We start from the raw sequence: 15,150 nt of genomic DNA, 5'->3' as shown, positions 1-15,150 counted from the left end.
TGTAAAAAGTCTTCTCTCAAGCATGCATTCTAATCTATTTCGCATGGAAAAAGAAACGGGTATTATGGTTCTTCGGGGTCTTTAAAGGTTGAGGTTGTGGATGAAAATATCCTTCGGACAATCCCCGGATCGGACTTGGGCTGTGTGCCAAACTTGGGAGTTGCCATTTCAGCAATCCTTGCAAAAACACACGAACAGACAGACAGACAGATGTATACATCTTCAAGGGACGGGCATGGCACGGCGATTGTGAATAGGAAAGGACTATACACCACTTACCGGAGCAGATAGCTTTGTGATCATTAAAGTGATCATTAAAGGCTCAGGTGGTGGATGAAAAAACCATTGGAACAATCCCCGGATCGGACTTGGGCTGTGCCAAATTTGGTGGTTGTCGGTCCAGCGGTCCTTGCAAAAAATGCGAACAGACAGATCGACAGACAGACAGACATCCGATGAATCTTATTTATTAGATGAATCGGATTTGCTTTACAACGGTTATGTGGTTTCTCTTTAGAGTTTCAAAGCAAAGTATATTTGATAACACCTGATTTCCGAGCCGTTTGCCGTATTAATGCGTTTTCTAAATTACAAAGCCAAATTTTTTTTCCACCCGTCACATGACGATTGGCAGCTGTTTATAAAGATTAATATTCGTGCACATCTCCCTGAAATGGCGATAATGCAACATTGTTTTTATAATTTGTTAATTGAAATTCCCCTAAAACAGGGGTGAAAGCTACTCCAGTTTTTAGTTTGTATACAGTATGTACAGAACTGTAGTTGGTAATCACACCGACTCCAATCTGCTGATTCCCCAAAAATTGCCGAAATTGGCCATGCGTGCGTGCGTGCGTGCGTGCGTGTGCGTGCGTTTTCTCTCTCTGCTATTTTCTTTTAACATAACATTTTCTCTCTGTTAACTCCCCTCCCCCCACCTCTCTCTTTCTCTTTCTGTCCCATCCTCGCTCTGACCCCTCCGAATACAGTGCAGCACTGTCCCACATATCTCTCTTCCTCTGTCTGACTCTGGATGTGTCCGGGTTGTGTTTGTGTCCGGGCTTTGTTTATTTCTGGACAGTGTTTGTCTCTGGACCTATCCGGACTGCGTTTGTTTGTCTCCGGACGTGTCCGGGTTGTGTTTGTGTCCGGGCTTTGTTTATTTCTGGACAGTGTTTGTCTCTGGACCTATCCGGACCGCGCTTGTTTGTCTCCGGACGTGTCCGGGTGGTGTTTGTGTCCGGGCTTTGTTTATTTCTGGACAGTGTTTGTCTCTGGACCTATCCGGATCGCGCTTGTTTGTCTCCGGATGTGTCCGGGTTGTGTTTGTGTCCGGGCTTTGTTTATTTCTGGACAGTGTTTGTCTCTGGACCTATCCGGACCGCGCTTGTTTGTCTCCGGACGTGTCCGGGTGGTGTTTGTGTCCGGGCTTTGTTTATTTCTGGACAGTGTTTGTCTCTGGACCTATCCGGACCGCGCTTGTTTGTCTCCGGATGTGTCCGGGTTGTGTTTGTGTCCGGGCTTTGTTTATTTCTGGACAGTGTTTGTCTCTGGACCTATCCGGGCCGCGTTTGTTTGTCTCCGGACGTGTCCGGGTGGTGTTTGCATCTGGACGGTGTTTATTTGCAGACGTGTCCGGGTGGTGTTTGCCTCCCGTCAGTATTTATAGTATGACCGATGGAAAATGGATTTCAGTTATTATTTTTTTTCCATCTTCACTGTTCTTCCGTGCAGAGTCATTTTTATGAGACGGTAAGAATCATAATTAACGCTTCACCGCACGTCTGCCTTCCCTTCCTCTCACCTGACCATGGGCGTCGATTGCTTTTGAAAAGTGGGGGGGACATTGCATGTCCAGACCATGAAGCCCACTTCGTGCCGGCGTGGACACAGCAAGTCCACCCTTGCAAATTCTTGATTTTATGCGCTCGTTGACATGCTGCCTTCTGATCACACAAATCCCTTAAATTAATCTGACCATCTATCGACCATCTTTTTATCAAATATACGCAGACGGAGCAAAATTAATTAAACATTATTCATACACATTTCAAAGTTTCAAGTGTCATCAAAGAAATACATATATATATATATATATATATATATATATATATATATATATATATATATATATATATATATATATATATATATATATATATATAAAGAATTGTTTATCAAGCCTCCTTCTCACGACCCTTGAACTGATTCACAAAACATAAACTGAAAACTAGACTGACATACAAATTGATATTACACGAGTATGGTCAACTTACCTTAAAACTTGCCAAAAATATGAACCCTCTTGTCTGCCGATCCAGCTAAAAACTTTGTAGCAATGTCTTGGGGGTCAAGTGCAGTCAGACGATCTCGGTGAACATGACAGATCACGAGATGGTTGAGGCGTTGTTGGGACATTGTGGAACGTAACCAAATCTTCATACGTCCAACTGTGCTGAATGACCGTTCAGCTTCGCATGAACTTGCTGGGGAAACCAATAGAAGCCTAAGCAAACGTTCTACCTGTGGGAAAATTCGACGGACTTCCGGCACCATGTCTACAAATATCTTACGGTAATCCTCAACAGATGAACTACTGAACTGGTTTCGAAAGAAGCCAAGTTCTTGCTCTAGGGAATCCGACAGTTCGGGATATTTGTGGACTATTTGTGGTTTGAATGACCCAGACAGGAGCATTTCACCCAAGTCCCTGTACGCCATGAGGTCGGTTGATGTGAAGTACTCGTTCAAGTTCTCGGATGCGCTGTCGATGACTTTGAAAAATTAAACTCTGTATACCTCCTCTGCAGAATTGGCAGTGTATTCCTGCGTGCCTCCATCAAGTCTCTTCGGAAGCTTGCTCTTATGAGGGAGGGTCACTGGATCGAGTTGGTACTGCTGGAGCTTCTGTTGTGCTGCTTCGAAAACCTCCTTCAACGTCTGGTCGGTACGGAGAGATTGGAGATTCTGTGCAGTTACCTTTGCAGCAGTAAGCATACCAGAGATGGTAACTTGTGAACCCTGAAGTGCCTTATTGAGGTATTCAAGGGATTGGAGAATGGGCAATGACGCAAACAGACCGAGAACACACTTTCCTGATGAAAGACAGCTTCGAATACCGTTGGCTCGCGATGCCGTGTTCGTACCAAAGTCATCACTTGCTTGTTGAAGGGCATCCAGTACCGCTTCATAGTTAGCCAATATCGATTTCACGGCAGGAGAACGAGTTAACCAACGCGTCGGGCAAATTGGCCTCAGGCGTGTAGGGCAAGGAGTGTCAGCATCGTCAGCGTGGATATTCAAGTACAAATGCTTGAATTTTCCAGAGTTGTTGTAGATGTTGCTGATTACCTGGACATAATCAAGGGCGTCTCTTATGAACGGTGCAGTTTGTAGGGCTTTGGATGTAATGAGTTGGGTGACATGAGCTCCACAGTGAACATAATTAGCCAACAGTTGGAGTTTTTTTTAGCTGTGCTTGACAGCCCTTGTACTTTCCGGACATGTTGCTTGCCCCATCGTAAGTCTGCGCTCTAAGGTGTTCAATAGGGAGTTGACACCGAATTAGGACATCCTGAAGCATCTTACAAAGTGAGACTCCTGTTGTTGACGATACTTGGTAGAGGCCGATGAGATCTTCTTGAACATCAAAGGAATCCGTCACATAGCGCACACACACCGACTCCTGCTCATTACCCTGAATATCTTACGTTCCATCAGTTACGAGTCCGAACTGAGTGGACATTTCATTCACGTTACTGCAGATATTTCTGAGGATGGCATGACTCATCAACTGTAGAATTTCGTTCTGAATTTCTCCACTTGTGAACGTCGTCTTCCTTGACAGCCACGTCTTGAGGTTTACATCATCCTCGGCCCGCAACTGTAAGAGCATTTTGAAACTCCCTTCAGAGGCATCCTTCCCACGAATTGCAAAACCTTGTCGGGCTAAATATTGCAGTGAGGTGATAATCTTCAGAATTGCTGACCATGCAGATCTTTGCTCTTCTAGCAGTTTGCTGCTCAGCTGCACATGGACACCAGGTTGACTTATGCGACATTTCAGATTTTCAGAGGCAAGCCTATGTGTGTTTGATCGTTCGTGTTGTCTGAATTTTTCTGTAGCGTTTTTCCAGTTCCGAAAGCCCTTTGAGACAAATGCGTCTTGTGCACAGCGGGCAAGTTCGGTAAGTTTTTCACGAGAAGCGTCCGTACAGGTGTGACAGAGTACACCTCCGATGCTCTGATCAAAATGAAGCCACGGAAAATCTTTCAACCACTGTTGTTGAAACTTCAACTTTTGGTTTGGCAGTATTTGGACTGGGATACAACTGACATCATGAGGTTGAAAAGGCTGATCTGGGAAATTAGGCCGAGTACTCGCACATGCACCCTTTTCTGCTATCTTCTCCTTTGAATCGTCCACCTCTTTCTGGGAACTTGATTGCTCCAGGAGAGTGGTCGGGGATCTGCTACTTGATGCTGTCGCAAAAAACTTTGATATCCATATCCTCTATGAAACGAGAAGGGAATTACATTTCAGTTGAATACATTTTGACATGTGAATTATAAGGGTTATTTTTGCGTAACAGGGCACTTTTAAGGTCAACATACTTTTGGCTAGGTCACAAAACCTCCAGGCACAATGTTGAAATGAGATAAGCTTTGTGTAGCACATGTATTACTAAAAGAGCGCCGATATGAGGTCAGTTCTTAATTTAGCATCTGAGCTCCCAATTTAGCATTCCATTACTCGCTTAGTTCCCAGCTACGCGCTTATTACTTTTATTACTTTTGGTTAGCGTCAGATACCTTGGTATTTTATTACCTGGGATTATTAATATGCATCATTTTATTTAATCTGCATTTAATTAACCAATGAGCTAAAGTTGAGTGAGATGATTATGATATTATTGGTTCATAGTTAGCGTCGTCGTTAAAGATTGTGTTCTTGATTTGCATGCCATCAAAAGGGTTCACCAAAGGAATGAGCTAAAATCAGTTGTAATGTGAACATTTATGTAATTCTTTACCTCTCACAAACCACGAGACCAGGAGACGAGGGATTAAGATCTGTTGCCGTCCGGACGTGCACTCTCTTCTTTCCAATTGTTGTACATAGTTTGTTGATTTGTAAGTACGTTCATCATTTCCACTTGTGCGTGCCCGTATGTGCGGGCCCGTGCGTGCGTGGCCATACGTACGTGCTGGTACGTGCAAAAAACCCCAGAAATACAACTTTGAAACCGCGTGCCTTTGTTTAAGTATAGTGCGTGCCCGTACGTTTTCTTTAAGTATAGTGCAATATAAGTTAGAAAGGTGAAATAAACCATTTTGGTCGCCTAAGGGGCCCAGAACCGTTGCGGGGTCGACATGGTGAAAAAGAAGCTGACAATCCTCTTTATTTTATTTTCAACGTTGCATTTAAAATCCCTAATTTAATCATTCTAAATCACACAGTTTAATGAGACACCTTTTTCTGTCGGTCTATCCTTCGTCTTTGTCCTCGTGCAAACGGGAAATTATTCGGATGATGGGCGGAAGAGAAATTCCTTCCGGAACGTTATTTTTCCCGGTAAAAATTGCAAGCCGCGGCTAAGCTACGAAGCCGAAGCCTTTTTTAATCGGATTTTCGAGGTAATCTCATTACTACCCTATAGATACTGTATAATAAATAGTACTGCAGCATAGCAAACCAATTGTTCGACTTTTCATAAAAGCACCAAAATTGGTACATATGTTGACTAATGTATTCTGAACAATTCTGGATATGGAGGCACTCGAGATTTTGCCTTGGTCAGCTTTGGCGGCCATTTTCCAAAATGGCCACCATTCTACTTTAACAACATGGGATATCTGTCATTGTTATTCTTTGTAGGTTTACAATGATCTACAATGAGTTCAAGGCAGGCCACTTCACAGTGCAAAAGACCAAGAGGGCATTCTCAGAAATTCCTCTTGACCAAGCACATGAACAAAACGATGCCCGTGTCAAGGGTGACGGAGGTGCCGTTGGCCTGACGGACAATCCCAGTGCTCTGAAGCACTGGATGGTCGCCGGACCCGAGGTGGCCAGAGTGATCATGGAGTTTGAGGAGGCGAACATGCATCCAAATGCCAATGAGGCGACACGTCACCATGAAGAAACACCACGTGCACAGGAAGCATTTGCCAAAGATGTACAATCACTTGTGGCTATCATTGAAGAGCTGGGGAATCCCTTCGAGGAGGATAGTCCAGATTTGCTGATCCTAGACACCAAGGAGATTGCCGATCCTGCAGTGATTGAAACAGTTTGCACTGCCAAGCACATTGGACAAGAACAGTTTCAGGCATACTCAAAGGATTGCCTCATCGACAGAACCAAGACTATTGACGAACCAATAAAGAGGAACTAACTCCTCCTCTTCGGAACAGACAGAAGACCAAAAGCACCCAAAGGAAAGGAAGCATCTGTGAAGAATGATATGGCCCTATTTGCAAGGATCTACATGGGCTGCCAGAATGCCAGAATTTAGTCGCCAAAATACCCACTTTCCTTCGATTTTCACCCGGTTTTCAATGTTGAGATTTAGGCCACTGTTATCGACTGCGAAATATAAAAACAGAATTACAAAATATCTTTCCGTTCATTCGTATGAGCCAGTAGAGTGAAACCGCGTCATCCTGCACAAGCTCCACCATCTCAATCAGCAAACCAGACCACAAAATCTTTAATTGGCTGATAACTCGACGGTGCAAAGTCACAAAAATTAAAGACACACATCATCGTGCAGGTAATAATATCAGGCATCCGGCGATATAAGTTAGAAAGGTGAAAGAAACTATTTTGGTCGCTAAAGGGGCCCCGAGCCGTTGTGGCCTAACACTATCCGAGGCGTGGCGCTTCGGGCCATGAAGCCGCGATTTCTTTAAACACTCATAAAATGATGATACAAAGTCCAAAAACATCCCAACATACCTCAAAATGTCCAGGTCACGTTCCCTGTTAGTGGGTGAACAACCCAACGCTTGGCGAATTCTGCTTCACAATGACAGTAAGAGCCGACATCGAAGGATCAAAAAGCGACGTCGCTCTGGACGCTTGACCGGTGGGAGACCATGGCTTGGGAAGCATGGATTCTCAATGTTGAATGGTTAACCTATCATCTTTAATAGAACTATAATAGACCAATAAAACTAACGGTTCGTTTTCTTTTGTTGTTTTTGGCAAAAAGTAAAGATCCAGAGAGGCTCTGTATTGGGCAACCCCCCCCCCCCTATTTACGTGAAATGGTTTTGTCCAACTCCCAAAGCCAAAGCAGACGTGAACGGCTTGCGAGTACAGAGACCATAACTTGGGAACCACTTGTCCGATTCATTTCAACCCTTGAAAAGGCACATCCTCGGGTCCCCAGCAATATACCTGGCAAATTTCAAGTAGATCGGACCAGTGGTTGTCGAGAAACAGCGGTCGCAGACAAACATGCCCACAGACAAACATGCACACAGAGATTGCTGGAATTATAGAGAGATTTAAAAATTTATTCTTGTATTTGAGGAGCATCTCGGCCTGGTTGTACTAGAGCAGCTCGTTTTGTGTTACGTAACTTACGTTCAATGAAAAAGTGGGGGGGGGGGACAATCGATATGTTGTCCCCCCCTTGATAAAAAAGTGTCCCCCCCCGTCCCCCACCAATCGACTCCCAGACACCTGACGCTGCCTTGCAATCCCCCACCCTCCTCACTCTCCCTCCCTCCTTGCTCCCCCTCCCCTCCCTTTTCCCCTCCACCTCAAACCCCTTCTTTTCCCCACCCCCCCTTAGTATTCCCATCAGCGAAGCAACGGGTGGTATTTGCGCTTACTGAATGAAGAAAAATGTGAAGAATCAGAAAGAAATGTGAAAGGAACAAAGATGTCGGGAAGAACCCGGACAGATAGATTTCACCAGTTGCTTCACAGGCTCAAACACAGCAACACGTAAAGCTTCCAGAGGTCCCTCACCGAGGAAGCACAGTCCACACAGCATCAGGATATGGTACAAACATAATGAAACTGAAGACCAAGAAGGAACCCGAATATAAGCAATGAGTAAAGATGGAGCCATCAGGTGCCTTATCTATCTTGCTGTGGATACACTATTCTAAGTATTATTAACCCTGAGAAGCCATTTCCACAACATCATCTAAACGACCATTTCCTCCTTGTGGAAGAGTAGTTGGAAAGAAAATGTGGAAAAAAAAAAAGAAAAAGATTTTCATCGATCTCGAACGTTGACTAATTATAATATAAGGGTATCACCGGTCGGTAACAGGAAAATGTGTCCAATGCAAGTCAACAGTCAAAGGAATTTCAACTTTGTCCCCTTTGTTTGTCTCCTCTAGCTGCGGTATTGTTTAACTAACCTTGACCGTCGTATCATTGCACGATAAAAACCCGCACACTCAATCTAAACACCATAAAGGGACGGGGTAACTCTGCCACCACGAAAGGACAGAACACATGGACCGACAGCCTCACTCGTTTTCAATGGTCAGAAATTTGCACTTTCTTAACTCCTGTTTAAGGATATCCATGTTCTGTCAAATGGTTCACCTAGAAATGACAAATTCATGAACTTGTGCTCTGGTTGATAAAGGTTTTTTTTATCGCTTGCAAGAGACAAAAATCCTGCGATATCTTTCAGGCAAGGCCTTTGAGAGTGGGTTGCTCTTTGGACTTCTGATCTTTTCGAAGTGAATGGCAATTGCCGCCCATTTCATGAGTGCAGAGCTTGTGAGGGCGTGGAGGAGAGAGAGCAGGAGGATGTTCAAGTTCCGTGGCACGTTCTTCCTGCCAGACATCTACAAGCCAGAGATCCTCGAACAAGTGGAAGATTTCTCAGTACGAGATGATGACGTGTTCATCGTTACGTACCCCAAGTCTGGTATGAAGTCATGCTAACGTAGCACGTTCGAACAATAATTATCGCTGAGTGCGTTGAAATGTACAAACAGTAGCAGGAATAACGCTCGTGTAAGCTGTTCCAATATCTGAGGTGCTTGAATGCCCCTAAGGTGAACCACACCGTGCTCATTCCAGGTGTGCAGGTTTGCAAGTCGTTTGTTGTTTTTGTATCCTTCATTCAGGACATGTTTCCATCCTTTAACCACCTCCCTCCAATCACTTGGTGCCTTTTATATCTTGCTGTGGGTTGGCAGGATAGCCTAAAAGTATGCACGTTTGCCTCTGAGTTGTCTAGACTGGGTTTGAATCCCAACCCAGCTTTAAACGGTCATCCTGGTGTTTGGCATGCAGGGCGATGCATCGGTGTGTGCCCCTTCCATTGAAGGGGGCTTACTCCGAAGTACCATTGTACTCGCACCGGTCGTCGTTGGATGGTAACGATCCTGCGGTATCTTTCAAGAAGAGTTGGCGACTTATCGCCGGCACACTGAACTAATTCCTGCATTAACCGATCACTCTTGGGCCACAATTGAGGATCGAATCGGTGTCCAACATGCGTTCGCCAATAACATCTTGTACCGTGTACCACATGCATAGTAGAACTCGATGTAACAAAGCACGATTCCGTTTGTGTTTCCCAGAGATTTATATTGTGCAAGGGAGTCAAAGAGATTCTCCCAAAACATGAACACATGGTCTTGCGCCATTGTGAAGTTACTCTGAGAATCGCATCATGCTTACAGGAGGTGGCCAATGTGTACCATCAGATGTGTCATTGGCCAGAAAGTTATCAAACCGTCATGTGATTACACTCTGGACTTTGTTACATCGAGGAATGACATGGTTTCTCCCACTACAGTTGTTGCATCTCTTGTTCCAGACAGAACATTTTTGCTTTAACCTCTCACAAGTTTGTTCATATTAACCACTCACGGGTCTTCCACCACCTCCGATTAAGACTGTTTGACACACTGATTCAGAGAGTGACTCTGTACCCTGGTCATGTGCTGGTGACCTTGTCAATCTGTTACCCTCACTCGGTGTGTGTGTGTGTGTGTGTGTGTGTGTGTGTGTGTGTGTGTGTGTGTGTGTGTGTGTGTGTGTGTGTGTGTGTGTGTGTGTGTGTGTGTGTGTGTGTATACATCTACAAGCTCATAGACAAGAATGTCAATATTTATCTGAAAATCGAAGTCTTCTTTTTTTTTTGAGATTGCATGGTATGGCTGCCAACGCAGGCACACAGCGAGATTTGTCATTGAACGAAGTTTAGATGTGCCTGCAAAGCATGTCGATGAATCGTTCCAGGGACAACATGGATGCAAAACATCATGGCCCTCGTGTTCCTGGAGGGAGACGTGAAACCGCTCGAGAACGTTGTGATTTCCCAGAAGGTACCGTGGCTCGAAGTGCAGCTGAATGTCATTCAGGCAATGCCGAGTCCGAGGCAGATCTCTTCTCATCTGCCTTATCATCTCATGCCGAAGGAGATCCGGGATAAGAGTTCCAAGGTGAGGAAAGGTGGTTGGAATTCACGAAGAAGTTAGGATGTATGGATAGCAGCACCATCTGTACACTTTTCTCAAGTTGATCCGTGAGAGAAGCATGTGGTTAAACTTCCCACACACTCTTTGACCACAGGCTCTAATCCACACACTCTTTGACCACAGGCCCAATCCCACATACTCTTTCACCACAGGCCCTATCCCACACACTCCTTGACCACAGGCCCCATCCAACACACTCTTTGATCACAGGCCCTATCCCACGCATTCTTTGATCACAGGCCCTATCCCACACATTCTTTGATCACAGGCCCTATCCCACACACTTTTTGACCACAGGCCCTATCCCACACACTTTTTCATCACAGGCCCAATCCCATACACTCTGACCACAGGCTCTATCCCATACACTCTGACCACAGGCTCTATCCCATACACTCTGACCACAGGCCCTATCCCATACACTCTGACCACAGGCCCTATCCCATACACTCTGACCACAGGCCCTATCCCATACACTCTGACCACAGGCCCTATCCCATACACTCTGACCACAGGCCCTATCCCAAACACTTTTTGACCACAGGCCCTATACCACACACTTTTTCGAACGAACAATGAATGCTTTGCAGAACGACACATTTGGATCCACACTTTTTGGTCAGACTCTTAAATGCACTCACAATCATTCACACTCCAAAATTCACACACACTCGTATAACTAGGCTCTCAAGCCTGTTCAGTCCGACCCCAAGGTAAGGTCGGACTTTTGCAGGTGTCTCAATGCCCAAGGCACGAGCACAGGTGACCATTTACCTGTGACCAATTACCATTGTGGAACTTGAACTTGCAAAAATGCTGCAGGAATTATTTAAATCTTCAGATTTTCATTCAATAATAAATAAACAAGCCGGTAGGCGGCGATGGGTCGCCGAGCATGGAAACTATAAGATAGAGAGCAAAATGGATGTCATATAGCGGATAGGGAATCACCTTAAGATAATGCATATCAAATTTCATCCAGTTCCATCTACTGATAACTACTCAGTATCCATTTGAATGAAAAGTACCGAAAATGTGGTTTGAAATCGGAAATCCCCAAAGTTTGAGGGGGTGCTGTGGGTGAACAAAGATATAAATCGAAAATCCGGCTCGATCGTTTGTGTACAATGTATTCCAGACGATTAGTGTGAATTTTCATGACCATCCGACCATAACCCTAGGAGGAGTAGCATTTGCCGCAAAAGCACCTCCAGCTCTCGCATATTATCGATTTTTGCACTAATTGACCTTTGACCCCTGACCTAAGAGAAATCGGTCAATATGTCCTGAGGCAAAGTTGTAGTACTCATTGAGTACCATGAACCTACAAAGTTTCATTCGTATCGATGCACTCACCTGGTCGCTAGGGGGCCTTCAATTTTCGCCAATTTTCGCACATACCCTAATTGTAGGGGGCGCTGCGGGTAAAGTATTCCATATATCACAAAAACCGGAATATATTTGATAGAGCATCACCTGTAGATCATTCGTGCAAAATTTCATAACCCTACGTGGGATAATGGCTTTCGGAATTGATTTCGCGTGAACGGTACCGATTGTGAAGGTTTTTCGGTTGTTGCTAGGGAACCAAAGCGTCCCCAGCAACCATCACAATTTCCAAAGCACTAGGTCATAAGATGTACCTACCACCCGAGTTTGGTCAAAATCAGCCCACGTTTACTACCAATTATGCTGATGACAAACAAACAAACATCCAAACAAACAGACAGAATTACTGACAACTAGTACGGGCACGTAGGGGTGGGCCCGTAGGTGCGTGCTCGTAAGTGAGTGCCAGTATGTGCAGCCCTCTCTCGCCCCCCTCTATCCCCCCTAGTCTCGCCCTTCCTCTCTCCCCCCTCCTCTCTCGCCCCCCCCACTCTCGCCCCCCACTCTCACCCCCACTCTCGCCCCCACTCTCGCTCCCCCTCTCTCGTCCCCCTCTCTTGCCCCCCTCTATCCCCCTAGTCTCGCCCTTCCTCTCTCCCCCCTTCTCTCTCGCCCTTCCTCTCGCCCCCACTCTCATCCCCCCTCTCCTGTCCCCCTCTCTCGCAGATATTGGTCGACAGATAAATGGCCGTAACTTGGGAACTGCTCGTCCGATTAATATCAAACCTCGAAAAGGCACATCAGCGGGTCCCCGGCAATATTCCTGACAAGTTTCAATCAGATCGGACCGGTGATCGTCCGGTTATTAATAATTTGGGGAAAAATTGGCATGATAAGGTGAGAAGGTGGAACGACACCTTCAGCTGCCATATATACACCTTTTCAACACTGAAAAAGCAGTAAAATGGCCGTAACTTGGGAACCGCTTGTCCGATTGATATCAAACCTCGAAAAGGCACATCCGCGGGGCCCCGGCAATATTCCTGGCAAGTTTCAATCAGATCGGACCGGCGGTCGTCGAGAAACGGCGGTCGCAGACAGACACACACACACACATTGCTAGAATTAGAGATAGATAAGGGTCACCTATTTCGGTGACCCAACACCTGTTTCGGCGATCCAATAAACCAGATCATGTAAAACAAAATGTGAACCATTTGTTTAAGAAATGTCATACCTCAAGCAAATATTTAAACAAGGTAAACGATCATATACCGTAACTCTTAATTGAAACAATGTGCTGTATTTGTGAGGGGGGGGTGGGGGTGATAGAGGAATGTGGGCAGTTGCAGGGGAGGGTTACATTATTTGTGTTCATTTTTGAATCTCAGGTTATTTACGTCATGAGAAATCCAAAGGACACACTCGTTTCTTTCTACTATTTCTACAACATGGTAAAATGTCTCGATACGCCGAAAGACTTTCAGGATTTCTTGGAAAAGTTCATCAACGGACAAGGTTAGTGAAGATGTTCTCATGAATAACCTGACCTGCACAAAAAGTACAAATCAAAATGATCATGCAATCTGTGGACTGCCTGTACCTTTAAATCCTGGACCTGACTTCCTTATGTTGTAGTGTTTATCGGGTCATGGTTTGAACACGTCCGTGGATGGCAGGAGAACAGTCACCCAAACATGCTGTGGTTGACCTACGAGGAGATGAAAAAGGTGAGCCATAAAGGAGACCCAAAACATACAATTCAGGACATGTATGATACCACATAAAACTGTAGCCATGACACGTGATGTCTGAGTGAAATCAGATGTGTGCGGTTCCCAGAACTACATACGTGTGAGAACCCAAGACCTGGCTGTGTCCGACTGTGCGTGTCTCCAGGACCTACCTGCTGTCGTGTGGAAGATTTGTAAATTTGTGGGAAAACACCTGACAGAAGAGCAGGTGCTGGAAGTGGTGAAGCATTCATCATTTAAAGCTATGAAGGCCAACCCGTCTGTAAACAAGGAAGATTTGGATTCGGTGTTTGACCTCACCAAGGGGAAATTCATGAGAAAAGGTACGTTGGTGTTCCTCTCCAATGCACACAACCCACGAGCTTCTCAAGATTGGAATTATTGGGAACCCCACCCTCCCCCTTTATAAAGAGCCAATAGTCATTTACATTTTGTTTATCTGCAGGTAAAGTTGGAGACTGGAAGAACCACTTCACAGTGGCACAAAACGAGTGGTTCGACACCGTTTACCATGAGCGCATGGCCGGACTAGACCTGGACTTCACCTGGGACATGCCTCAGTGAAGCGTTCTCATACAATGACAGAATGAGCTGAGTGGGAGAGCGCTCCAGGATCAAGAGCAACCAAATGTCCATCACCGATTCTTTTTGCCTCCATTTGTATAAATTCTTCATGATTGTACAATGCAGGACTTCCAAAATAAAACCACAACACATCGTGTCCCACATCACGTGTGCACAATGAATGGTCGCTACGTAATCCTTACTCTAATTCAAGGACCGGTGTTTGTTTGTTTGTCATCTGACTATTCCTACAGTTGTGGACCAATTGCATCCAGAGATACTACAGAGGATCAGCGTGACCCCAATTAATGTTTATGGGTTTTTATCTTTGCCGGTGGTCTTGGGGGGACGCCAATTCTTTAGGTGAATGTGTGTCGTGTGGCGCCACCTCCAAGTTCGGGGAGGGTATTACAAGCCTCCACCATTTACAGTCACGTATTCCTGTCCCCACATTTTCTAGTGCAGAGAGGTGTTTTGAATTTTTAACAATCGGTATGTTTTTGCTTCATGCATGTCACACGGGTTATCTTTATTTTTTATTTTGCCTCGACAGAGCTGTCAGTTGCCTATCCACCACCCAAATAAAGGTATACGTCAGAACAACGTATTGCCTGCTTGGAACAAGATCATCTGCAGGGTGGGTACTCTGCTAGTTATTTAAAGGACCAAAATCCTAAACTTAAATGTGTGTTCATTTCACCACTTCCAGCACGGGCATTAAAAACAAAACAAACGATGGCAGCACTCTTCCACGTCGCCAGATATGCCTCCGCCCACATTATTACATCATTATAATACTTGCAGCAAGTTTGATTTCAATCCCTGAACCAAGATTTAAAATATTAAATAATTCTGGCTGCCAGACCATGCGCCAAATCAGGTTGACATTTCAAACATATATTCCCCGTTGATGACTGGATCATAATTATGATGTTTCACATCGATTGATGAAGCGGTTCTGGGGGGAAAAAAATCCTTTTTTAAAAGATTTTTGTTAAAATCAACATGGCGAACAGACGATGTTACCTACTAA

The 15,150-nt window shown here is 45.0% G+C and overlaps 2 protein-coding genes across 5 annotated transcripts in view; one reads left to right on the top strand and one right to left on the bottom strand.

Moving 5' to 3' along the window:
* The window catches only part of LOC147011346 (3-beta-hydroxysteroid sulfotransferase-like), a 90,736-nt gene extending 82,648 nt beyond the window's left edge, over positions 1-8,088 (bottom strand). Inside the window, exon 1 of the mRNA XM_085857823.1 lies at positions 7,985-8,088. Coding sequence (XP_085713949.1) covers positions 7,985-8,087 — 103 coding nt within the window. The 5' untranslated portion in view covers position 8,088. The remainder of the gene's footprint in view (positions 1-7,984) is intronic.
* Positions 8,089-8,390: 302 nt separating this feature from the next.
* On the top strand, positions 8,391-14,299 carry LOC147011345 (amine sulfotransferase-like). Of its 4 annotated transcripts, none has more exons than XM_085857816.1 (7): positions 8,391-8,512; positions 8,751-8,906; positions 10,232-10,434; positions 13,191-13,317; positions 13,438-13,529; positions 13,642-13,876; positions 13,999-14,299. In XM_085857816.1, the coding sequence occupies exons 2-7, from the start codon at positions 8,786-8,788 to the stop codon at positions 14,115-14,117; spliced, it is 897 nt and encodes a 298-aa protein (XP_085713942.1). In that variant the 5' UTR covers positions 8,391-8,512; positions 8,751-8,785; the 3' UTR covers positions 14,118-14,299. The 4 variants fall into 4 exon arrangements, with proteins under 4 accessions (XP_085713942.1, XP_085713943.1, XP_085713940.1 ...); XM_085857817.1 differs by having other exon boundaries at positions 8,392-8,512; positions 13,699-13,876; XM_085857814.1 differs by having other exon boundaries at positions 8,445-8,512; positions 8,667-8,906.
* Positions 14,300-15,150: the final 851 nt, after the last annotated feature.

This window comes from Eptatretus burgeri, chromosome 15 (assembly GCF_056783735.1).
Source record: "Eptatretus burgeri isolate ZD-2024b chromosome 15, Ebu_testis_v1, whole genome shotgun sequence".
Taxonomy (NCBI): domain Eukaryota; kingdom Metazoa; phylum Chordata; class Myxini; order Myxiniformes; family Myxinidae; genus Eptatretus; species Eptatretus burgeri.
The sequence above is the reverse complement of the archived record's forward strand: the minus strand, read 5'-3'. Positions and strand labels throughout refer to the sequence as shown.